This window comes from Marmota marmota, unplaced genomic scaffold (assembly GCF_001458135.2).
Source record: "Marmota marmota marmota unplaced genomic scaffold, marMar, whole genome shotgun sequence".
Taxonomy (NCBI): Eukaryota; Metazoa; Chordata; class Mammalia; order Rodentia; family Sciuridae; genus Marmota; species Marmota marmota.
In genome coordinates this window covers 841,217-866,501 of record NW_026000169.1, presented here as the reverse complement: position 1 = coordinate 866,501, position 25,285 = coordinate 841,217, and the positions used below count along the sequence as shown (strand labels likewise).

General features: G+C 34.3%; 1 protein-coding gene across 2 annotated transcripts in view; it reads left to right on the top strand.

The window, feature by feature from the left end:
* Window positions 1-25,285, top strand: part of Lrp6 (LDL receptor related protein 6) — a 191,500-nt gene that overhangs the window by 121,302 nt on the left and 44,913 nt on the right. For both annotated transcript variants that reach the window (XM_048787197.1, XM_015498172.2), the window contains exons 13-17: window positions 1,685-1,887; window positions 3,941-4,149; window positions 5,560-5,750; window positions 12,217-12,426; window positions 14,645-14,770. In XM_048787197.1, the coding sequence (XP_048643154.1) occupies window positions 1,685-1,887; window positions 3,941-4,149; window positions 5,560-5,750; window positions 12,217-12,426; window positions 14,645-14,770 (939 nt within the window). The remainder of the gene's footprint in view (window positions 1-1,684; window positions 1,888-3,940; window positions 4,150-5,559; window positions 5,751-12,216; window positions 12,427-14,644; window positions 14,771-25,285) is intronic.

The window sequence follows — 25,285 nt, the reverse complement described above, 5'->3', positions numbered from 1 at the left end:
CTGGCCTCCTCTGTGGTCTGACCGGTGTGGAGAACCGAGATGGACCGCTTCCTTCCCCCGTCTCGAACCCAGAATTCAGCCCTGAGTACGGTGCTTGCGCGGCTGGCAGAAACTGCAGCGCTGTAACCCTGCGTCTCTATCCCAGCGCGCGCTGCAAACTCTAGCCGTGGGGCGATTTGCTGAATAAGCAGTGTTACCCTCCGAGCGACAAACCTCTCGCGTTTGAGTCCCCGTAGCCGATCCTCGTGCGATGGAAATCCTTCCTCCAGGTTCCGGAGCACCCCACTATTGCTGGAAATTCCTAACAAGATATCCTTTAGCCGTCCTGACTTGTCATACTCCCACACAGTGAAGCAGCACACGGCTGCAATGCACTCCCCTCGCCGCCATCTTCCTTCTCCCCAATATTCTATTCTTATTGTCAATCTCTTACTGTGCCAAATTTATGCGTTAATTAATCATAGGTAGGTGTGTGTATATAGGATTCAATACTGTCTGTGTTTGAGGTATCCACTGGGAGTCTTGGAATTCATCTTCCACTAATAAGGGGAGACAGCTGTATTTTAGTGAGGATTTTAAAATGCTACTAGATTTTGTAGTTGTTATCACTGGCATTCTTTTCTAGATGTTTTCCTATTATAAAAGTGATTACATAATAACCAGAAGCCTAGTCCTTGGGAAAGGGAAGTGTTTGCAATGTATTTTCCCAGTTCATGAATTTAGGGAATCAACTTAGCATCAAAGGAGAATTTTATTTTAGTTAAAATATAAATGTAAGGTTTCTTTTGAGGATTAAAAATAAAGAATGTGGGGCTGGGGTTATGGCTCAGTGTTAACGCACTTGCCTAGCATGAGTGAAGCACTGGGTTCGATTCTCAGTATCACATATAAACAAAGGTCCATCAATAACTAATAAAAAAAATTAAAAAAAAATGTGAAGTGTCTATATTATTAATTTTGGGATAATTTTTATCTGCCTTTTCTCCCTGCAGCCATCATATACACTACAAAGCAAAATAAAGTCTATATCTGCATTTCATGAGTTTTTGTCTAATTCTTGTTAATCTAAGTTTATTAATGCTACTAATAATAATTGATAATAATAAACAATAGCTATTTGTACTTTTATATCCTGGCTTCCAGTTTTTAAAGTGTTTTCATTTCTGTGATAGAATTTTTATAGCAACTCAATGAGAAGGGCAAGGTGGCTATTATCTTTATTTTACAGTTGGATAAAATTTGATCAAGGGGAGGGTCAGTGACTTAGTAATCAAATGATTAGATAATGAACAGTCTGAATTTAAAATAATAATGAAGATTCTTCTTTGACCTATGGAGGCCCAGGTTTTCGGCCACACACACACACAAGAATAGGTTAAGGAGGAGTAGAGTTATTCACCTGATGGACTAGAATTAAGTTTACGTTTATCAAAAGTTTCATTGAAATCTCCTATGATATCTGTGATAGAAGAAGAAAAGTAGATTATGTCTCTGGGTAACTGGTTTGGTAACCAGAGTGCTCGTCATTGTCGCTCTGAAGAGAGTTTTGGATTGCGTATTCTGAATCCTGCTATGTCTGTCTGTATTGTATGCAGGAAATAATATACAATAGTCTAGTCAAATATTTGAGTAATGCAAGACTCAGAATAACTATATTTTGGATTTGCTCTTTTCTTTTTTTAAGCCCCTACCACCTTCCTGCTCTTCAGTCAAAAGAGTGCTATCAATCGCATGGTGATTGATGAACAACAGAGTCCTGACATCATCCTTCCCATCCACAGCCTTCGAAATGTCCGGGCCATTGACTATGACCCCCTGGACAAGCAGCTATATTGGATTGACTCACGACAAAACATGATCCGAAAGGCTCAAGAAGATGGAAGCCAGGTAATTCAGGGTTCGTTAATTTCTCCCCTCCCCTTCCTTCTCCTCTTTCTCTTCCCTCTCTCCTTCTTTTCTCTTTTCCTTTCTTTTATTTTCCCTCTCTCCCTTTCATCTGTCCATCCATCTGTCTTTCTGTCTTTTTTTCTTATACTGGAGATTGAACTCAGGACCTCACACATGCTAGGCAAGGGCTCTTGAGCTATGTCACCAGCCCTTTTAATTTGAAATAGGACCTTGCTAAGTTGGTGAGGCTGGCCTTGAACTTGTGAGCCTTCTGCCTGAGCCTCCCAAGTAGCTGGAATTAACAGGAGTGTGCCACCATACTTAGCCGGGCTCAGTTCAAAATCCATTTTTTCTGACTGGTAATTGGACTAACCAATTATACTATTTCACTTGGTTCTTGCCACACACAGAGAGGGAGACAGAGACAGAGACTGAAATTCTGAACCTAGTAGCTCTCTTTTACTCCTGATGATTTTTCTGAGTGAACAATTACTTGACAGTGGTATTGGGATGGAAATTATATTAGGAGAACTTAAGCTCACATATCAGTAATGACTGTCACTGCTACCCACATCCATTTATATAGTTTTTTTTTTTTTCTTATGATTCCATTTGTGTGGAATGTTAGAAGTTTTGAAGTCAAATAGGCCTTAGTTCTGATCCAAGCTCTCTCCTTCCCTGGGAATCTCATAAATTTTTTTAACTGAAAAAAATGCAAAGTTACATCGTGCTTACCTTTATATGATAGGGACTTAACAAATAAGTGTTACATTACTAATTACCTATTATTTAAAAGGTTCAGAGGACAGCATATATAGCATAATTTTGTAAAATTTAAAACATCTAGGATGTGCTATTGATCAAATTTTTTTTGGTAAATATTATTTAGTGACTATGAGATGGGAATGAGAATATTGTCAGTCTTACTTATGCCTACACACTAGTCATGGATTTATATACCACTCTAATACTTAACTTCCTTGCGTTCTGTGACCAGGCAGACTGGGATTACAATAAATATAACTATTGTCTTCCTTATAGCAGTGATGTTAAATTGAATTTTGAATGTACTAAAATTTAGGGGGATTAAATTACTAATTTTTGTTACATCTTTTCAAACAGTAAAGAACAAGATGGTAATATATTTAGAGCTATGGAAAGATCATTTAGGGGTGAGGTTATAGTTGTGTATTCTATATACACTTTATACTGGGTAGGACAGAATTAATGATTGATAACTAGTAGATAGAAGTTATGGTTATTATATAGCCAAGGACATTGCAAATAAATTAAATAACCTCATTAAGGGATGTTAATAGTAAAGTCCTAGTAAAGGAAATGTACTTTATTCAGATGGACAAATCTTCCTATGATTGACTTTGTTAAAAAATATATATTTATTTTATTTATTTGGAGGTGAGTTTCTGGATTAGAGAAAGAGATGATTGATAGAGTTGGTTTGTAGCCCTGACTAGTGTTATCATTTCTAGAGCAGTTTCTAAACTCTTTAGACATTTGGGGCCAGATAAATCTTAGTTGTGGGGGCTATCCTACATGTTGTAGGATGTTTAACAGCATCCTTTGCGTCTACTCACTATATTGCCAATAACATCACCATAGATGTGACAACCAAAAATGTTTCCAAACATTGCCAAATGTCTGTAGGGACAGAATTTATCCCTGGTTGAGAACCATTGCTCTAAAGGTATTTCTAGGGTGTGGTTCTAGCCATTAAATCTACAGTTTGCTGAAGGCTGCTGTTACTTTCTTCCTTCTGTCTCTAATCAAGGCATCATTAGGTTCTTGGAGCAACTAATCTATCCTCGGCTCCCTCTTCTGCCCTAGGCCATAACAATCCCACAGAATATTTGAGATGCATGTTAACAAAGAAGTACATTATCTATAAAAAAATGTATCAGTAAAAAAAGCTCCCAGAGACTTGAGAGCTCCTTCTCAGGTGTGTAACCACATAGGTGGAAGCATTGAGTAGATACCTCAGGGCTATTTGTTATGGAGTCTTTAACTTTCTGTGTGTGACTTTTTCTTTCCTTAGGGCTTTACTGTTGTGAGCTCAGTTCTGAATCAGAACCTAGAAATACAGCCCTATGACCTCAGCATTGATATTTATAGCCGGTACATATATTGGACTTGTGAGGCTACCAATGTCATTAATGTGACCAGATTAGATGGAAGATCAATTGGAGTGGTGCTGAAAGGCGAGCAAGACAGACCTCGAGCCATTGTGGTAAACCCAGAGAAAGGGTATGTTACTAAAGTGGCATTCAGATATATTTGCATCTGAGACCCTTCTCAGTCTTCCTTTTCAGTTCTTTATTTATCTTTTAAATTTTCTGTGCTCCTATGAACAGCTCATTATTCTCTGTCCACTTGCCCATGCATTTTCTTAACAGCTTTCTTATATTTTCTTTGATTTCACTGCCTAGAATTTCCTTTCTTGGTTTAGTTCTAAATTTGATCCATACCTTCAGGACCATTTCAGCTCCTGTTTCCTCCATGAAGTTTTCCTTGGTCTTCCTACCTCCTGCCAGATGTGGTTCTCCTCTGTCCTAGATACCCAGTGCTCTGTGTCTGTTCCTCTCTATTCATATTTAATTCTTTTCAGTTTGTCTTCTACTTAACTATTTTTCAGTTGTATATTTCTTATTAGACCTTAGACTCCTTTATGACAAGAATTAATGTTTTTTTTTTCACTTAATACAGAGCTTTGCATTTAATAAATATTCAGTACTCAGCTGCATCTGAATGAAAGATAAGGAATTCAGCAGGGAAAGTAGCTTATTTAAAAAGAATTACAGGAAAGGGATGAAACCTATAAGTTAATATAAGAAATGATTAATATATAACTTATTTTTAGTAATTAATAGGAAAGGAACTTAAAATTTTATGTCCAGTTTTCTCTGGCCACTGATTTCTTCTTTATTGTAGTATTCTGAAAACATTGGCATACTGTATCTAATACTCTTACATTCAAATCTATGAAAGTTAATTCCCTATGAAATTGTGTATGCTCTTTTTTACTTCTATGAAAGTAGAAGTATACCAAGACCGTTTTTAATATTAAATTTTAGGGGGGAGGGAGAAATGGGGAAAGGTGAATCAGTGAATACTAAGTTGTAGTTAGATCAATATTTTTAAAAAAGCTAGAAAAAAGAATTTTGAATGATAATTAAGATAGTTATACTGGGTTATGCATGTATACATGTATCCAAACATCATATGTTACTCCATTAATATGTACAATTTTTATTAGTTTAAAAGTAAATTAGGGGGGTGTGGTTGTGGCTCAGTGGTAGAGTACTTACTTGCCTGGCACGTGTGCGGTACTGGATTTGATCCTTGGTGCCACATAAAAATAAATAAAATAAAGGTATTGTGTTCATCTACAACTAAAAAAAATTTTTAAAAATAAATTAAAACAGATTTAAAGATATCTAAAAGTAAGATTTAAAGATATTAGTTGACCTTCATTTATCTTCTTTTTTTTAATAGTGATGGGAATCAGACCCAAGAGCTTTATGCTAGTAGGCAAGCACTCTACCACTGAGCTACATCTCCAACGCCATCTCTATTTGTCTTAATCATTAAGAATATTATTATTTTACATGGTTTCTTACTTTGATAACTTCTTATTTTCTTCTAATTACTCTTCAGGTATATGTACTTCACCAATCTTCAGGAAAGATCTCCTAAAATTGAACGGGCTGCTTTGGATGGAACGGAACGAGAGGTCCTCTTTTTCAGTGGCTTAAGTAAACCAGTTGCCTTAGCTCTTGATAGCAGGTTGGGCAAGCTCTTTTGGGCTGACTCAGATCTCCGGCGAATTGAAAGCAGTGATCTGTCAGGTACTTAAGAAGTGTATTTCCCTATTTTGATTTGAGTTTTTAAGATGGTTTGTTAGTAGCATTTGTATTTTTCTTGCATTGTATTTCTGATAGATTTATTTGTAGTTTTATCTTCTATAGTATACATCAAGTTGGTTGGATAAAAGCTTTTTCTTTTACTATCTAATTATTTGCCAGTTTTCTTGATAGGGTAATAGTATATTTCTAATGTATCTTTCTTTTCTCTTAGTTGTTCTCCTCTAGTTCATGTTCTCATCATCTGATTGATGGTCTCCCTGCTAGATTTTCCTTAAAAAAGTATGTGTGGGGCTGGGATTGTGACTCAGCAGTAGAGCACTTGCCTAGCACAGGTGGGACCTGGGTTCAATTCTCAGCACCACATAAAAATAAAAGCATTGTGTTGTGTCCGTCTACACCTAAAAAAGTAAATATTAAAAAAATAAGCAACCGTTGTTACCAGTTTCTTATGTATCCTTCCTGAAATATGCTGTGTACCCACAAGAAAATACAGTTATGCACTCTATCCTCGCTATCCTTTAAAAAAAAAAGTGTGTGTGTGTGTATCCATATATATAAATAAACATCCGTGAACATAATTTTTTATATATACAAACATAATAATCTAAAATGTGGTTTTCTTGTTTTGTTTTGGGTGTTACTGGGGATTGAACCCAGGGCCTCACACATGCTAGGCAAGTGCTCTACCACTGAGCTACATCTCCAGCCCTTTTTATTTTATTTTGAGACAGGTTCTCACTCAGTTATTCAGGCTGGCCTTGAACTTGGTTTTCTCCTGCCACTGCCTCCTGAGTAGCAGAAATTACAGGTGTGTACCATTGCTCCCAGCCAGAAGTGTGGTTACAAATGTCATCAATATACTCTAAAAATCTTCAGGACAGTCTCATAACCTACAGGAGAAAGATCTAGATGTACACTTAATTTGGTATAAATTGATATTTGCCTTTTACAAACTTAACTTGACCTTTACGTTCCTCATATTTTAACCAAATTAAATCATTCTTTACTTTTAAGGTATACTTTAATTTCTCATTTCTCTGTAGTCCTCTATGATCATATTTACTTCATCTACCCTAATTTCTTATATCTTAACATTTTATGCAACCTTACTAGTGATTAGGGAAATTAATTTAAAATAATACACTTTGTCTATCAGAGTGACAAAAATTTGTTAAAGTTGATTGTAGTTAACATTGGCCAGAATGCTAGAAAATAACATATTCTCAAATGGTTTAGTGAAAATGGGAATAGGTAGAACCTTATGGAGGGTAATTTGCCAATAATTATCAGCATTTATTTATTTATTTATTTATTTTTAAAACTCTCTCTTTATTTATTTTTAGTTTTTTCCGGCAGACACAACATCTTTGTTTGTATGTGGTGCTGAGGATCGAACCTGGGCCGCACGCATGCCAGGCGGACGTGCTACCGCTTGAGCCACATCCCCAGCCCAATTATCAGCATTTAAAACAAGCATTCCTTTTGATTCCTGGCAGTTTCCTTTTTAAACGGGTGTCTTAGAGAAATATAAACCCAAGTGTACAGAGGCATTCATGAATACCATTTGTAATCATTTTTCATGGAGAAACTTTCTACTATATCAATGTATAGAATATTATAGTCCTTTAAAAGATTAAGGTAGATCTGCGTGCACTGATGTAGAGGATGATTTTTAAAACAAATTACGCAACAGTGTTTATTAAGATCCAATTTTGTTTAGAATTTAAAACTATATAGTATGTATGCATGTACCCCCTGCCACACTCACACACTACACACACACACACACACACACACACACATATATATCAGTAAGAAATAAGGGCATGTCTTTATGTTCACTTTGAAATATGTAAACAAATATATCTTAAGAAAGGTCTGGAATGTTTGCATATTAAAATGTGAAGAGTATTGTATTATATGAATTTTTTTATTTCTGAATACATTTGTAATTTAAAAAAAAAGCAATAAATAAAAAACAAATTCTGGCCAGTTGTGTTGGCACATGCCTGTAATCCCAGCAGTTCTGGAGGCAGAGGCAAGAGGATTGCAAGTTCAAAGCTAGCCTCAGCAACTTAGTGAGGCGCTCAGGAGATGAGTGAAACTCTGTCTCAAAATAAAAAAATTTTTAAAAAGGACTTGGGGATGTGGCGCAGAGGTTAAGTGCCCCTGGTTTCAATCCCTGATATCAAAAAAACAAAATTCAAAACAAAACAATTTTGTCCTTTCTTTAGGTACCAGAGTTCCCCTTTGCTTTCTCTGATTCTGAGTATTCATATACATAGTTACACAGGTGTTTTCACATGTCTGGCATGGTATATCCTTTCCCTGATCTGATTTTCCTATGTCTCTTATATTACCTCTGTTTTGTATAATAATTGTTTATATCCACGTTTCAGCTCTTTTATTAGTATTGAAGATATGTTCCCACACCCTTGCCATTTCTTTCTCTTCTTTTATGATGTTTGGTTTTTGTTATTAAAGTAATGCATGTTCAAGCTGGGCTCCGTAGGGCACCCTTGTAATCCCAGCGGCTTGGGAGGCTGAGGCAGGAGAATCGCTAGTTCAAAGCCAACCTCAGCAAAAGCNAATTTTTTTTTTTTTTTTTTTTTTTTTTTGCCATAAAATACTGTGCTGCAGGGGATTGGGGATGTAGCTCATGGGTAAGGTGGTTGCCTTGCGTAAGTGAGGCTGAATTCAATCCCTAGCACCAAAAAAGGGGAAAAAACAAAACAGTACTATAGTAAATGTCCCTGTGCACACATGTAAACATTTCTCTAAGGCCTAATATTATTAGTAGAATTTCTAAAATATAATGTGGACATACATGTGTATGTGTATCTGTATATGTCTATTAACAGGTATAGATTAATCTCCAGTGTGATTTTATATCAATTTGAAGTTTGTATTAGCAATATATGAGAGCTGCTACTCCAGAATCTGGTTATTGTCAGACTTACAGATTTTTGCCAGTCTAATAAATTTAAAAGATATATTACATTAATAAAAATTTTTATTATCCTGTTTCTGGTGAGGTTTAACAAAATCTCATGTTTTTATTGGTAATTCACATTTCTTTTATGAATTTGCTGTTCATAGCCTCTGCTCATTTTAATTTTCCCTTTTCTATTTTTTTGAGACAATATCTCCCTATGTTTCTCTGGCTGGCCTTGAACTTGTAATCCTCCTGCCTCAGGCTCCAGAATTGCTGGTACTACAGGCATGCACCACTGTGCCCAGCTGCCATTTTTCTGTTTTAGATTTCTAGAAATTCTTTATGTATTCAAATTATTAATTTATTATTAGTAACATATGTATTGGAGAATTAGCATGTTTAATAAATTTAATCTTTTTATCCATGACCATGAGAATCCTTCCTTTATTTTGGTCTTATTTAATAGCTTTTAGTACTTTTTCATAGTTTTTTCTGTAGTGATCTTATACTTTATTTGCAGACATATAGGAGTATTCTCTTACAAGGAACCAAGTTTTTTTTTTTTAATCTATTTGTCAAATTGGTTTTTCAACACCATTGACTAAATAATCCATCTTTTCTGTTCTGTTTTACAACTTTTATTATATATAAGATTCTTATTTATCCACTAGTCTTGTCTTTTTAGTTCTGTTGCACGAATGTATTCTCTTGAATAGATCTACAGTCTTCCCCCTTCTCCTTAGAGGATATGTTCCATGATCCCCCAGTGGATGCCTGAAACTTGGATAGTACCAAACACCATGCTATTTGTTTCCTATATGCCCTGTAGCATAGTCAGAGAGTACTAGAGTTAATCTCTCTTTCCATATTTTATGCCCTGTACCTCCTTTACATCTTGTACTTTGGGGCCACTATTAAGCAAAAGCAATGTTTTTTGAACACAAGCACTATGATACTGAGATAGTTTTATATAAAGAGATGACTACCAAGTGACTAAAGGTAGATAGCTTATATTGATAATGTTGAACTTTCTTGGCTATAAATATTTTTTTCTCCTATTATACATCTCTTTTTCTTCTGCTTTCTTGGAGAGCTTTTTAAATTTGTCACCCAACTTTCTTACTGAAAAAACAAATTTTTAAAAATTTTCCAGTATCGTGTTTAATTTGCAAAGTCTGGTTTGTTTTGTTTTTTTCCCTCTGAGTGCTCTGCCCTCAAAGCATCCTGTTCTTTAGGGTTATAATGGCTGATTTATTTATTTTCTTCTGCTTTTAATTGTGTCTTTGTCTTTTATTTCAATTTTAAAATTAGTTTCAATTTTATTTTTTTAGTTGTCAATGGACTTTTATTTTCTGTATTTATATGTGGTGCTGAGGATTGAACCCAGTGCTTCACACGTGTTAGGCAAGCACTCTGCATCTGAGCTACAACCGCAGCCAGTTTCAATTTTAATACAGAGGTTTTCTTTAAATATTTGGTGATCCTTAGTTGTCTGTTTAATATTAGGCACTGAAAATGCTGACTTAGGCTTGCATATGCTTTGATTACAATGGCTTTCTTCTAGAGGCCTGGAGTTCTAATGGGACTCATAGGCAAAACTGTCTGAAGTTATTTTCTTTAGTGTATTTTAGGGTTTGTTTGTTTGTTTGTTTTGTTCTTTAGTTAATAGTTTTTCCTATAGAAAATTCTTCCAGTCTTTTGTATTAGGATAAAAGTGGGCTGCTTAGGCTGGGCGTGATGTTGCAGCGGCTCAGGAGACTGAGGCAGGAGGTTCACCTATTCAAAGCTAGTGTCAGCAACTTTGTGAGGCCCTAAGCAACTCAATGAGAACTTGCCTCTAAATAAAATATAAAAAGGAGTCTGGGGATGTGGCTCAGTGGTTAAGTGCCCCTGAGTCCAATTTCTGGTACCTAAAAAAATGAAGAAGTGGGCTGCCTAGTGTTTTTGAAAGATGTTGGGAATGGTATTATCATTAGAAAGTAGATTTTTTAAAAAGTGATTCCCTTGTGATAATCCATTTATGGCACTAACTTTTTGCCTTTGCCTGGTATATTAAGGTCTCGTTATTTTTAGTCTTCTGCAGACTAAGGGAGGATTTCCAGGAGCTATTTAACTTGAACATATTTTCAGTTAATACCCTTTTTCTAGCCCCAACCATATAAATCCTCCCTTTGCTGCATTCTAAAATACCTGGTGCTTCCAGATCCTCAGGATGGTTTTATGCATTGTTTTTGTTTATCACTACCAGTTTAGTATTAGGAGAGAGCACAAGTAACCTTGTTTTTAATCTATTTGCCTTGGATATGAATGTTGACTTAAGTAATGCCTGCCTGTCTGGTTTTCTCACTATTCTCCATTTATTAAAATTTAGCATTGTGCTTGCCTCTTTCCTGGAGCTCTCCTTGTTATTCTTAAAATATAAGCTAATGTCTTTCTTTAACTGAACTCATTAATTAGAAATCATGAAATATGAAGAAAGGGAATCTTATTTGTTTATTTATTTTGAGTGAGAGAGAAACTATGAATAAATGAATGGGTTATGTCAACTCAGATGTCAGCCTCCTCTGTGGAAGAACTTTCACACTGTCAAGCAATAAAACAAGTTGATTCTTCATAGTCTAAATAGTTCTGTGTTTTGGATGTTATAGGAATAATTCTTGTTTTGGGGTGAGACTTGACCCAGTGAGTCAGTCTTCTTTCTGTTCTGAGAAGCCAGGTGTTCTTCATAAATGGTCTCTCCAAGTAGGGTGTGTCAAGCACAAAACTGGGCTCACCACCACTGCTTCATTTAAAGAAATGTCACTTTTATCTGTTTTAGAGTTTTCATAAAACGAAGTTTGAAAAATAGACTCTACTGAAATAAAAATAAGCTGCTCTAAATTCTTTCTGCATTTCTATAAACTAGACTATTTACTGACTATTGGGCTCGCTCTCTCTTTTTTTCTCCTCCCTTTATTGTGGTACTTGGTAATGAACCCAGGGATGCTCTACCTCTGAGCTATATCCCCAGCCCTTTTTATTTTTATTTTTGTTTTATTTCATTTTATTTTATTTAGTTGTAGTTGGACACAATATCTTTATTTTATTTATTTATATGTGGTACTGAGGATTAAACCCAAGGCCTCGCACATGCTAGGCGAGCACTTTACTGCTGAGCTACAATCCCAGCCCTGCCCCCCTTTTTATTTTTTAATGTAAGACAGAGTTTCACTAAGTTGCCCTGGCTGACCTTAAACCTGTGATCCTTCTGCTTCAGCCTCCTGAGTAGCTGGGATCACAGGTGTATGTATACCTGTACCCAGCTTACTATTTATTCTTGATAGCACATTAATGATTTATTACCTGTTTTCTGATGTGTGTATATATACTCAGCAGGATTTTTAAGCTTTGTGGTAAAGAGCTCATGCTTTCCTTTCCCATACTTTTAGAGTCTAACTGATATTCATTAAATAATTGTTGAAAGTATGATTTGACCAAATTAATCATTGTTGTTGAATGTTCTCCTTTTCCAAGGTGCCAACAGGATAGTGTTAGAAGACTCCAATATCTTGCAGCCTGTGGGACTAACTGTGTTTGAGAACTGGCTCTATTGGATTGATAAGCAGCAGCAAATGATTGAAAAAATTGACATGACAGGTCGAGAGGGCAGAACCAAAGTCCAGGCTCGAATTGCTCAGCTTAGTGACATTCATGCAGTAAAGGAGCTGAACCTTCAGGAATACAGTAAGTGCTGATGGACTAATGCTAATTGGAGGACTTGTTTGTGTTGTAAGAAACTAAGATACACTTTTATGTCTTCTTGGACTCTTTTATCTTTAAGATTTTTATATACTTTTAGTTTCGCCATTAAAAAAAATCTTCCTTCTTTTAAAGCTTTATGTCAAACTCATCTGGAATCTTTTCCAAATGATTAATCATTTCCTTGTAAAGCAGGAATGGGAGAAAATCATGTTCATGCTCATTTGAAAATTTTGTGCTGGGGTGTAGCTCAGTGGTACACTTGCCTAGTATGCATGAAGTCCTGGGTTTCATCTTCAGCAACACACAAAACACACACAAAGACTAAGTATTAACTCTGCTTATCATGACTTTTCTTTATCTCCCTCAGTCACTTAGAGACACTGGTAGTATTAACATTTATTTATCTTTTCCTCCTTGCCCTTACGGTTTGAATGAAGTAAAAAATTATATAATGATTAATTAATATGCTTACTGTGGATTAATAATATTCTTAAGCAAAAGCAAAATAAATTACAATTAGTATATAAACATAGAGAAAACTTTAATCAGTAAGTGCTTGTTTACTTTTTCCTCAGATAAAATTTTTTAATTCCCAACTTAGAAAAATAGTTATGATTTTTAAATTTTTTTTTAAAACTTTGGAAAATGACTAAGCATCTTGGCTTAATTTCTTTTTAATGCATGTATATAACCAAAAGTGCCCTCATAGCAGTCACTAACAGGTCTTACACTAATGTTTAGTGGAATACTAGAGTCAGAACCATTATAACTTCTTACCTCCTCAGCTTAGTGCTTTCCAGTGGAATTGAAGCATGAAAAGAGAATGAGGGAATGAGAATGCCATTCCTTTTTCATTTCAAATTTTCATTAGGTTGCCACCATTCATCAATTTAGATATAAAATTAAAGATATTTGAAAATTAGAAAGAATTTTTTGTCATTTTATGTTATAACTTGGATTGGGCTTTTAATAGAAATAAGATAGAAATGACAATACCTGCATCATTCAGTTGATAAATGAATATTTGTATTTGCAGAAAATCTCAATGGATTTTTTTTAGAAATTCAGCAAAGAGTATCTTCTTTATATAACTTAATATATTTTGGTTTTATCTTTAGGAAAACATATCTTAAAATTTCTAATAACATAAGACCATGAGATTTTTGTTAATCAAAAGTGTTGGAATTAAAAGTTGAGAGACATTGCTGTATAGGTTGTATTTTCTAATATAATAAGTGATCGCTTTTTTGGACAGTCTTTTTCATAGATGGCTGCTTTTATCTACCTCATCAGCACAAACTGAAGTACAACACATGTTATTGTAGATGAGAGTTGAATAGTAAATTATGGTACATTAGATGCTGTTTTGGGTTTTTTGTTTTTGTTTTTGTGTGTGTGATGACAAAGGTCAAGTTGCTTGTAAAACAAGCTAAATAGAAAATTCAGAGCAATTATTATTTTTTTAAGAAAGAGAGAAAGAAAAAAATTAATATTTATTTTTTAGTTTTCGGTGGACACAACATCTTTATTTTTATGTGGTGCTGAGGATCAAACCCAGCGCCTCACGCATGCCAGGCTAGTGCGCTACTGCTTGAGCCACATCCCCAGCCCAGAACAATTATTTTTTTAAATATAATTTGTGAAACAGATTTCAAAATGTTTTACCTATGTTTTGTTTCTCTTACTTTGCCCAAATATGAGGAAATTTGACATTTGTAATATTGTAGGTTATCCTTTGCAATTAACCAAGCAGTAATTTTATCTGTCTCTGAATGGTTCAGTTCCATGTAATCTTCAGTTTTTCCTTCTAATAACTTAATTCTTAGTGGATTCCTCACTAAAATATACCTTTTAAGTGAAATCATTTTATCTTTTGAAAAAATGAAGTTTCTGAGATAAGATGTTTAGAAATAGAATAATATCCAGGTCTCAGTGGTCTCCTAACAATGTTCCTAGTTCCAATGATCAGCTTTTCTTATATACAGAATTAACATAAGCCTATAATATTGTGTTGTAAAAATATTTTTAAGTGTGTGTGTGTATAAAAAATAGTAACAGTGGTTAGATATAAATATATTCTTGTAGGTATGGGGATGGAGTGAGAAATTATGTTGTGTGGAAGTAAAGTCCAAGCTGATTTTACATTTGGGTTTCATGTAGTTCATAAGTAATTGATTTTTATAATTGTCCCCTTTTCCAGGACAGCATCCTTGTGCCCAGGATAATGGTGGCTGTTCCCATATTTGTCTTGTAAAAGGAGATGGCACTACAAGGTGCTCTTGCCCCATGCACTTGGTTCTGCTTCAAGATGAGCTGTCTTGTGGAGGTAAATACATCATAATTTTCTTGTGGAAGCTTAAATGTCACTGTATTTATTATCTTGGTTTTAGCCTTCTATGATTAGGGACTGAAGTTAACCTTTCTCCTAAATTAATTGGTTATTTGTGTTCCATTCATCTGCATTGTATTACTTTTTAAATTATTTTCTCCCTCTCCTCATCCCCTCATCCCCCATCCTTCCATCCCCCCATTCACTAAAAGCCATTTCTATGAGTTTGACTTTTACACTCCATATGTAAGTGAAATTATGTGATATTTGCCTTTCTTTGCCTTATTTCACTTAGCATTATGCTGTCCAGGTTTATTTGTTGTTGTAAAGATAGCATTTCCTTCTTTTTAAAGGCTAAATAGTATTTCATTGCATATATATTTACCACATTTTCAGCCCGCGAATGAGTATATTTCTAATAATATAGTAGCTTCCGTATCTCCCCAGAGTGTTGCAAGATAAATTAATATGACTTGTTGTAATCTATATCCATTGAATTCTGGATTCTGTCAGTTTAAGTATTATTATTGAGATACCATCTGGTGAAAAGAATGCTCTTTTGTTCTATCCATCAGTAGTTTGCTATTTTTCTTATTTACCTAGCTAATAATAATAATAAAATAATAATTACAATCATATTTTTTAAACTATCAAGAGTATAGTGATTAAAATAAATAAATAAAAAGAGTATAGTGATTATATTGTGAAATTTGTTTAATCACAAGGTATAACAGATTGGTACATTTCTTCATTAAATCATAATATAGCAATATCATACACCATAATAACATTCTTACCCTTAATTCAGAAATCGTCCTCTTGGGGATAGTTCTCAGTTAATTCAACTAAAGGAAAAAGACTGTGTCATGTTGTTACTTACAGTGATAGAAATTTTGAACAATCTAATTTCTATTGTTTGGGAAATTCTTAAATAAAATAACTGAGTTCATGCAGCTTCTAAGGGCTGTGATCATGAAGCTGATGCAAAAATGTATTTGGCTCAAGTGGAGACTACTCAAATGTTGTAGATCAACAGTAGAGCATTTGCCTACCATGTGTGAAGCCTGTGATCCCCTAGTACCTCAAATGAAAGAAAAAGATAAGTGTTTTCTTCTATGATAACAATTACATAAAATACATATATCTGTAAGCCAAGATTTAAAGCTAACATACACTCAAAATTATAAAAATTGTTGATAAAGTCAGATTACAAGTAAATTTTATTTTTCTAACTTTTTCCCCCAACTCTTTAGCAAAAGCTTTTTATTATGAGTCAAAGTGTGAACAATTTTTTACTATATACAAGCTTATTATATAAAAAATCTGCCCCAATCTGTTCAGATTTATCAGTTTAGATAATATTGAGAATTTCTCCCGGGTGGGCATGGTGATGCATGCCTCTAAGTTATCCCAGCAGCCTGGGAGGCTGAGGCAGGAGGATCACAAGTTCAAAGACAACCTCGGCAATTTAGCAAGGCCCTAAGCAACTTAGGGAGACCCTTTCTTTAAATAAAATACAAAAAAGGGCTGGGGATGTGACTCAGTGGTTGAGTGCCCCTAATTTCAATCCCCAGTGCCAAAAACAAAAACAATTCCAATTATTTTAATGACTATCTGGTATATTTTAATCTACCCAATTTTTTTTTTTATAACACAAGAGTCATAAAAATAGTGTGTTTTTCAAGCTCTTATTGGGTATAAAGAAACATTCCAGTAGCTTACATCTATTAAATTGTGTAGTAGGAGCTTAGTAGGTAAAAGTAAAAATTACTGCGAGTGTTATTCTTCCAATTTTGTTTTGACTTATTATTTTTTAAAAAATTTCAATAGCTTACCAATCTTGTAGCCTTATTAGAAGCTAATGTAGTTATTCTCACATAACTTGCTTTAATGAGTCCAAAATTGTCTTAATGATTACTGTTTCCTTCCATACAATTGTTTGTTTTCAGCCTTTTATTGATGATTTAAATTGTAACATTGAATAAAGGTCAACTATTGTTGTTTACGAGTATACATATTAGAATCACTTTTTCCTGTCTTTTGATTTATGATAGACCCTTAGAATTTTACTTAGCATTGTCAATGAGAGAAATGTATAATTACTGAGAATCTGGAGTCAGATTATTTATCAAGGCCTATATATTATTTGAAAGGCTAATATGATTAATATTTTAATACTATATAGACCATCAGTCATAGGCACAGTAATTTTTTCCAGATAATTCATTCATTATATTCTGAGGACAAATTCATCATTCTCATCAAGGCATATGTGATTACTGTAGGGTTTTGTTTGTTTGTTTGTTTGTTTTGTACCTGGGATTGAATACAGGGCACTTAACTATTAAGATACATTCCCAGCCCTTATTTATTTATTTATTTATTTATTTATTTATTTATTTATTTATTTTTAAATTTTGAGACAGGGTCTCACTAATTTGCTTAGGGCATTGCTAAGTTGCTGAGCCTGGCCTCAAACTGATGATCCTCCTGTGTCAGCCTTGAGCTGCTGGGATTACTGACATGAGCCACCATGCCTGGCTTGTGAGGTTTTTAATCATTAATTTAATTCAAGGCAACATTTATACATACACTCAGTCTCTGTACAGAGGTTATATGTAACAACTAATGTTAAGAACCACTTCCATTCCTCTGGTTTTGCTTCTTGTGCAGATTGACCGTGACCTTCTCACTGTCTCTTTCCTCATTCCTTCTTTATTCCTCTCCCTATAGAAAGTAGTGAAGTATTTGTTATTCATTGACAAAGATCTCACAGCCATTGATCCATATTTTTGAATTAGCAAAGCTATCTATTGAACATACTAGCCCTGGGGATTAATTTTGTTATTTCCTTGCCGCAGTCTGGCTGGGCACAAAATCGCAAGCCACTCACAGCCTTGTACATTCAAACATCAATTCTTTATTCCCGAACTCACACCGGCACTCTACACACGTTCTGGGGCATTTCCTCTCTGCCCATTCAAGGTAGTTATCCTAGGTAGTATGTATGTTTAGCAGAGTTTCAGCTGGGTGAGTTTATCAAGTTCTTTGGCCTGGAAACAAAAGCTGTATTCTACGATTAGTTTTATCAGTATTGAAGTCAATACTATCTTCCCATCAGACTGTCTTCCATGTCTTATTATTCATTTCATTCTAAATTCAGGACAAGGGGGAAAAAACCAAAGTGATTTATTGCTTTCTCCACATCCAGCAATTTCAATTATTTGAAAAGCTTTCTTGATGAAATTTCTGGGACTCTGCCACCCTATAGCCATGTACCTAAGAGAACCCACTTCACTACATTACTCTGTGAATAGCTGGCACTAGGTTTTCTAAATGGTTGTTCTGGGTTTTGTGTGAAGGATCTACACATATGCTAGTATTTGATTCTTATACTGTCCATCCTTATAAATGAACTCATTTATAAGTTCACCTAATTTATCATCTTCACATCAAAACAGAAGTAGATCAGATGTTACACAATAATAGGCAGGTATTACTCCTGGTGTTTCTTTCTGTGGATGGCATTGTGAAATATAATCAAATAGATATTGAGTATACTGTGTCTGTGTCACTTCGTCTCTCACACATAAATACATTCTGAACTACTTAACTATTGCACTGCTTGGGCTGGAGTTGTGGTATGAGGCACTAGGTTCAGGTCTCAGCACCATATATAAATGAATAAAACAAAGGTCCATCAACAATTAACAATACATATAAAATAATATTTCACTGCTTAATAAAACTCTTTGTGGGAGAGAGTTATTTTTTCTCAGCTGAAACAATAGCTATGATAATGACAAAGCTATATAGGGGAACATCTGGGAACTCAGAAATTTTTCTGAGTGGTAGTTAAATTGGTATTGATAACTTTGTGACATTTTACCAAGCTGTACAACTTATTATTTATTTAATCATCAATGTGTATGACACACCACAAAGAAGCTACTCTAAAAAGTCATACCATAGTGAACAATGAGACTTCAAATAGTGTGTGAAATTTAAATTTGAAATTTAATTGTCCCTTTTAAGTATCTTGACTTATAAAAAGAATGGAGCTTCTGTTTTTACTGGATATATTATCCACTAGAATGTAATAACATAGAGTTCCTGTATTCTTAAACACTTACATTTGATAAAACATTAAAAAGTAATCACAAAGAGCCAGCCAGTGGCTCTGAGGGCTGAGGCAGGAGGATCACAAGTTCAAAGCCAGGCTTAGTTACTTAGCAGTTTCTTTCTCAAAATGAAAATGGCTAGGGATGTTGCTCGGTGGTTAAGTGCCCCTGGGTTCAATCTTGGTACCAAAATAAAAATAATTACAAATGATGACAATGACTTGATGTCTCCTGAAAATGTTTGTCAAAAATGTTAATCTACACAGAAACAAAAAGACTGTACTTGTGATCATAACTCTGTTAAACTATTTACATATTTTATTATGGAAAAAAATTGACCATAATTTACCTTTAGTAGAATTTGCCATGATTTATTAGCCACAAAAATGCAACTCTGAAAAAAACTGAAGGAAATATTATAAGAAAAAAATAGATCATAGTCGGACTGGGGTTGAGGCTCAGTGGTAGAGCACTTGCCTCGCATGTGTGAGGCACTGGGTTCGATTCTCAGCACCGCATATAAATAAATAAAATAAAGGTCCATTTATTTTTAAAAAATAGATCATAGAATAAAAGATTGTTCAGAAAGATTTCAAGTACCTGATCTTGGAAATGTGGCTAAGAAAGGTTAAAATTTACAGTATGCATCACAAATAATTATTCATTTAGTATAATTTTTTTATAATTAGTCAATGTTTTTTTTTGCTTTAATGTATATAGATATGTTTTCTTTATTTTTACAAAGTGTTTATTCTTTTACAATTTGAAATAGAAATGTCGTAGGTACATCAGTAAATGAAAGTCAGTTTGTAAATAATCACAAAATGTAATACTAAGTGTGATGGTTATTTTTATGTGTCAACATGGTCAGACCATGATACCTAGATAGTGGTCATACATTCTGAATATTTCTGTGAAGGCATTTTTGGATGAGATAAACTGGAGATAAAATTACTGGATTTTAATCCACTCCACAATGAGGGTTAGCCACACTTAAATAGTTGAAGGCCTGAATAGATTAAAAGGCTGACCCCACCCAAGGAACAATAAAATTCTGCCACTAGTCTGCATTCAGGGTTCATCTGCAGCAACACTTCATTTTGTTCATCAACATACTGCCTTTGTTCACTGGACCCAATTGGAGTAGTTTTCTGAGTTTTCAGCCTGCTAATTTCCCCCACCAGATTCTGGACTCACTAAACCTCCATAATCCTGTGACAGTTGTTTAAAATAATCTAACTATTTAATTCATCTGTTTGTATATATAATCATCCTATTGGTTTTCTTTTTTCTTTGTCCTTTTTAGTTATACATGGCAGTAGAATGTATTTTGACATATCATACATATGGAGTATAACTTCCCATTTTTGTGGTTGTACATGATGTGGAGATACACTGGTTATGTATTCATACATGAACATAAGAGAGTATAATGTCTGATCCATTATACTGTCTTTCCTATTTCTATCCGCCCTCCCTGCCTTTCTTTCCCCTTGTCTAATCCAGTGAACTTCAAACACTCCCCCACCTCCCTATCCTCGATAATTGTGGGTCAGCAACCGCATTTCAGAGAGAACATTCATCCTTTGGGGTTTTGGGAATTGGCTTATTTCTGACAGACTGCAGTAGCATCCATTTACTTGCAAATGCCGTAATTTCTTTCTTCTTTATGTTTGAGTAATATTCCGTTGTGTATATGTACCACATTTTCTTTATCCATTCATCTGTTGAAGTGCACCTAGTTTGTTTCCTATTGGTTTTCTTTTTCTGGGGAACCCTGACTGATTACTAAGAATTAGGAATTTATCATAATTTTCTCAAAAAAGGTAATATTTGAGTAATCAGGCAAGGCAAGAGTATTCTGTGGAGCTTCAGACTATTATCTCAGTTTTACATTCTGCCACAGCATGCCCAGAGAAAGAAGTCTGTCAAGGGGGCTTCCCATGTCCCAAGTCCTCAGGGCTGTGTTTTGGAGGCTTGACTGTCTTTTACCTCCAGGCTTCCTTGATTTCAGAGGTTTAGCCCATGATTGGCAGAGTCTATTGCTGTGGGCCTTAGGTGAGGCAGAACATCATGGCCAAAGGGTGTGGTGGGGGAAAGCTACTCAGCTTATGGTGGCTGGAAAGCAGAGAGCTGTTTTTTAAAATATAAGTAATGCATGTATTGATTAGCAGCCACAGGTGTTAGTTTTAAACTATAGGGATTTGAAGAACTTCAAGATAGAGTATAATCAAGCCAAAGTGTAATTAAGCTGGGCTTGGTGGCACATGCCTGTGATCCCAGTGGCTTGGGAGGCTGAGACAGGAGGACCACAAGTCTGAGGCCAACCTGAGCAGTTTACCAAGACCCTGAACAATTGAGTGAGACCTTGTCTCAAAATTTAAAACAAAACATAAAAAGGGCTGGAGATGTAGCTCAAAAGTAATCAGAGGGCCACCCATGTATGGTAGAAATTAAGCTCTGCTATTTGGGGGAGGGAAAAAAAAAAAAAAGCAAATACTGCACAATAATGTGAATCTATTTAATGCCACTGAACTATATATTTTGAAATGGTTAAATTTGGTAAATTTTATGTCACGTATGTTTCACTGCAACAAAAACAACAAAATCATAGGTTTCCATATCAGAGTGCCTGTTACTTTAAAAGTCAAATCCTAGAAAAAGTTCCTTTATGTTAATAACAGATATACTGAATCAAGGATCTCAACTTCCAGTTAGAAAGGGGCTTTTGTTTTCATTTTTCATTTGTAGTTATTTTAATGTGTATATTGAATTGGATAATTAATACATTTTGGAAAAGTGTACAACTATGATACCAACACCCAAATCAAAATATAGAATTTTGCCATTGAGAAAAATACTCTCAGGCTAGAGCTTGTGTCTCATAGCAGAGCGCTTGCCTAGCATGGGCAAGGCCCTTGGTTAAGTCTCTAATGCTGCAAAAATAAGTTAATACCTTCATGTCCCTTTCTTATCTTCTTCCATAAGTAACCACTGTTGTGATTTCTAGCTCCATAGACTAGTTTTGCCTTTCCTTGGGCAATGGAATTATTATATGTAACTTTTTTGTGTCTAGGTTTCCTGCATAGTATATTTTAAGAGTACATAAAATTTGAGTATAGTACAGTGTATTGGTAATTTATGTTTTCTATTTCTGTATAGTACATTATACAATACCCAATTTATTACTCTCCTCGGAGGCATTTAAATTGTTTTCAATTTTGGATTATTTAGACTGAAACTGCAATGAAAATTTGTATGCAAATATTTTTGTAATTTAGTATTGATTTTATAGTGGAGATAAAGATAAAATCTAAATTCCTCTACTTCACTCTTTTTTTTTTGTTTTGTTTTTTATTTTATTTTATTTTTTTATTTTTTTTTTTAAAGATAATAATTCTTGCTTTTAATTTGAGAATCTCAAAGAGCATTTCAAGCTAAGTTATTTAGAAAGATGACAGCACATTAAATTTTGGCTTGGGTAAATATAGTGATGCATTAAAATTAAACACTGGGTTTGCCTAGATTCTGCAATTCATTTCAAAGTATCTTCCTTTTGATTCTTAAAAAATAATGCCTGGCTGTNTTGTGCTCCGCTGCCTTTCCCATCCTCCACCCTCCCCCCTCCCTCTACTTCACTCTTAAAACATTGTTTCATCTGAACCTGTCTTAACCTCTCCATCTCATTTTGTATTTCTTCTCAACTTGCTTACTCTTCAATATTTTTGTTTGACTGTTTTGAGGTTGAGAACCACTGTGGAATGTTCTTTTTTGATTTGCTTCTGTGGCTTTTCTTCTGATATTTCAGGGATATATTTCTCTTCTTGCATGTATCCTAAATCTTACTTGTGTCTCAGCAGAGTGCTTGCCTATCATCCGGTCTCCTGGAAATCTACAAAAACTTTGCCAGCTGTTGTTGTCTCCTCTTTTCTGAAATTACAGCACTTGTTACCACAGTTTTCATGACATACACTTCAGAGTAATGCTATCAGTTTTATGTTTATTAGTTCCTATCTAAAACCAAATTCAAAACTATTTTAGGACATGGATCATATTTTATGTATTTTTAATTTACTGTATGGTCTACCGTAGTTGCTGAATACAAAATAGGCTCTTAGAAAAGAATTCTTGAGATTTTCCAGGTAAAATGTTCACCTATAATCTGTAATATTCTGTTTTAAAGATAGAGTTTTCTGATTCATGGTCACATAATAAAGTTGTGTGTTTCCTAGAAAACTTAACAGATAAGTTTTAAAGAAATGTGCTAGAAATAAGGGCATAGCCTTCTTATCTCTCTCTTTTTTTTTTTTTTAATCATCCATTATTTTATAAGAAGCTCTCTGACCTTGGGCAGTCACTTAGCTCCACTTAGTTTCCTCATTTATAAAAACAAGGAAATTTAGCTTTAATTTCTGCACTTAAACTATTAGTTCTTGGTATATTTTTACATTTAAAAAAAAATGAGGGGCTGGGGTTGTGGCTCAGTGGTAGAGCACTTGCCTAGCATGTGTGAGACACTGGGTTTGATCCTCAGCACCACATAAAAATAAATAAAATAAAGGTATTGTGTTCAGCTACAACTAAAAAAAATTGTTTTAAAAAATTGAGGACCCTAGAGAGGTTGTTTTTGTATGTTGTGTTTATATTTACTGTACCAGAATTTAAAACTAAGAACTTTAAAATCTGTTAAAAGTAATAATAATAAACCTTTATATGCTTTTAAATCAAAGATTAAAAAATTAACTTTTTAAGGCAAAATAATTTTGGTGAGAAGTTTTATGTTTTTGTCTTTTTAAAATTGGACGAGATTCTAATGTCTACTGTGCATTTATTCTGTTGTGATGTGTAGTTTTGATCTAAATATATGAATAAAATATTAGTCTTACAACAGATACATAGTTGGAAGAATAGACTACAACAATAGCCTTTTCATATAATTATGGATATTTATCTGGGATTCTATACCAAATCTTTACAAGTGATAGCTTCCTTTAGGTTTAGTTGCAGTGCAGAATTTGAAACCATTATCAATTAACTTTTAATGATCTGTTATATTAAAATGAACTGATCTGACTGGGTAAGGTAGCACACATCTGTAGTCCATGCTACACAGAAGACTAAAGCAGGAAGACTTCTTGAGCCCAGGAGTTTGGGCAACATAGCAAGACACTTTAAACAAACAAACAAAAAAGCATAGATGTATTTTGTACTCTGAATGGATGTATGGATATTTTTACCTAGGCATGACTTTATACCTTGATCATTTGGAAATATTAGAATTTCATTAAAAAATTCCCGGTCTTCAGATTTTGACCCATTTTGACCCATTTTACCATATGATATCAAAAAAATAACATTAGTTAGTTGGGTATGGTGACACATGCCTATAATCCCAGAACTTGGAAAGCTGAAGCAAGAGGATCAAAGTTCAAGGCCAACCATGGCAATTTAGCAAGACCCATCTCAAGATAGATAAATAGACAGGTAGAGGATGAAAGGATGGACAGATAGATTTAAAAAAAGAAGAAAAAAAAAGATGGCTAGAGATGGAGCTCGAATATAGAGGACTCCTGGGTTTGGTCCCCAGTAACACACAAACACACATACACACAAACAAATCACATTTGTTAATATTACCACCAGTCTCATCAGAAAAAAGGTACTGGGAATCTGTCAAGATAAAAGTGTTGTATAGATACAAGTTTTTCAAAATGTAATTTCAATTAGAAATTAAGTTGGAGGTTGGTGATTATAGTGATTTAATGTAATTTGCCACAAATATTAGAAAGAAACAGGCTCATTTGGTTCATTTTTAAAAAAATTCTTGCCTAATAACCAAATGTAATTAGCTATAGTTTTATCAGTTACTCTTTCAAGTAAAAGTATTCCATTTTGATTTGTGCTTACAATTCGAGAAAGGCTTTTCCCCTAGAAACTGTTATGCTTATGTTTGCAGCATGAGCTTTTTGGTTATTTCCAGTTCATCAAATGGTATTGAAGAGACATGCACTCAGAATTTGATTTTACCACAAGAATGGGTTCCTAATTAGAATAAGTTATACTCCATATATGTATAATATGTCAAAATATACTCTACTGTCATGTATATCTATAAAGAACAAATAACAGATATTAATAAATTTAATATTTTTATTGATTCTTCACAAACATTTTTCCCTCAAGTACTGGATATTAAGCCCAGAAATATTCTACCTCTGAGCAACAATTTATTTTGAGTCAGGGTGTCACAGAGTTGCCCAGGAATTTAACAATCTTCCTGTCTCGACTTCTCAAGTAACTGGGATTACAGAGGTGCACAACAATGCCTAGCTCATCACAAACCTTCTTAAGTGAAACTGGCCTTTTTTTTTTTTTTTTTTTTTTTTTTTTT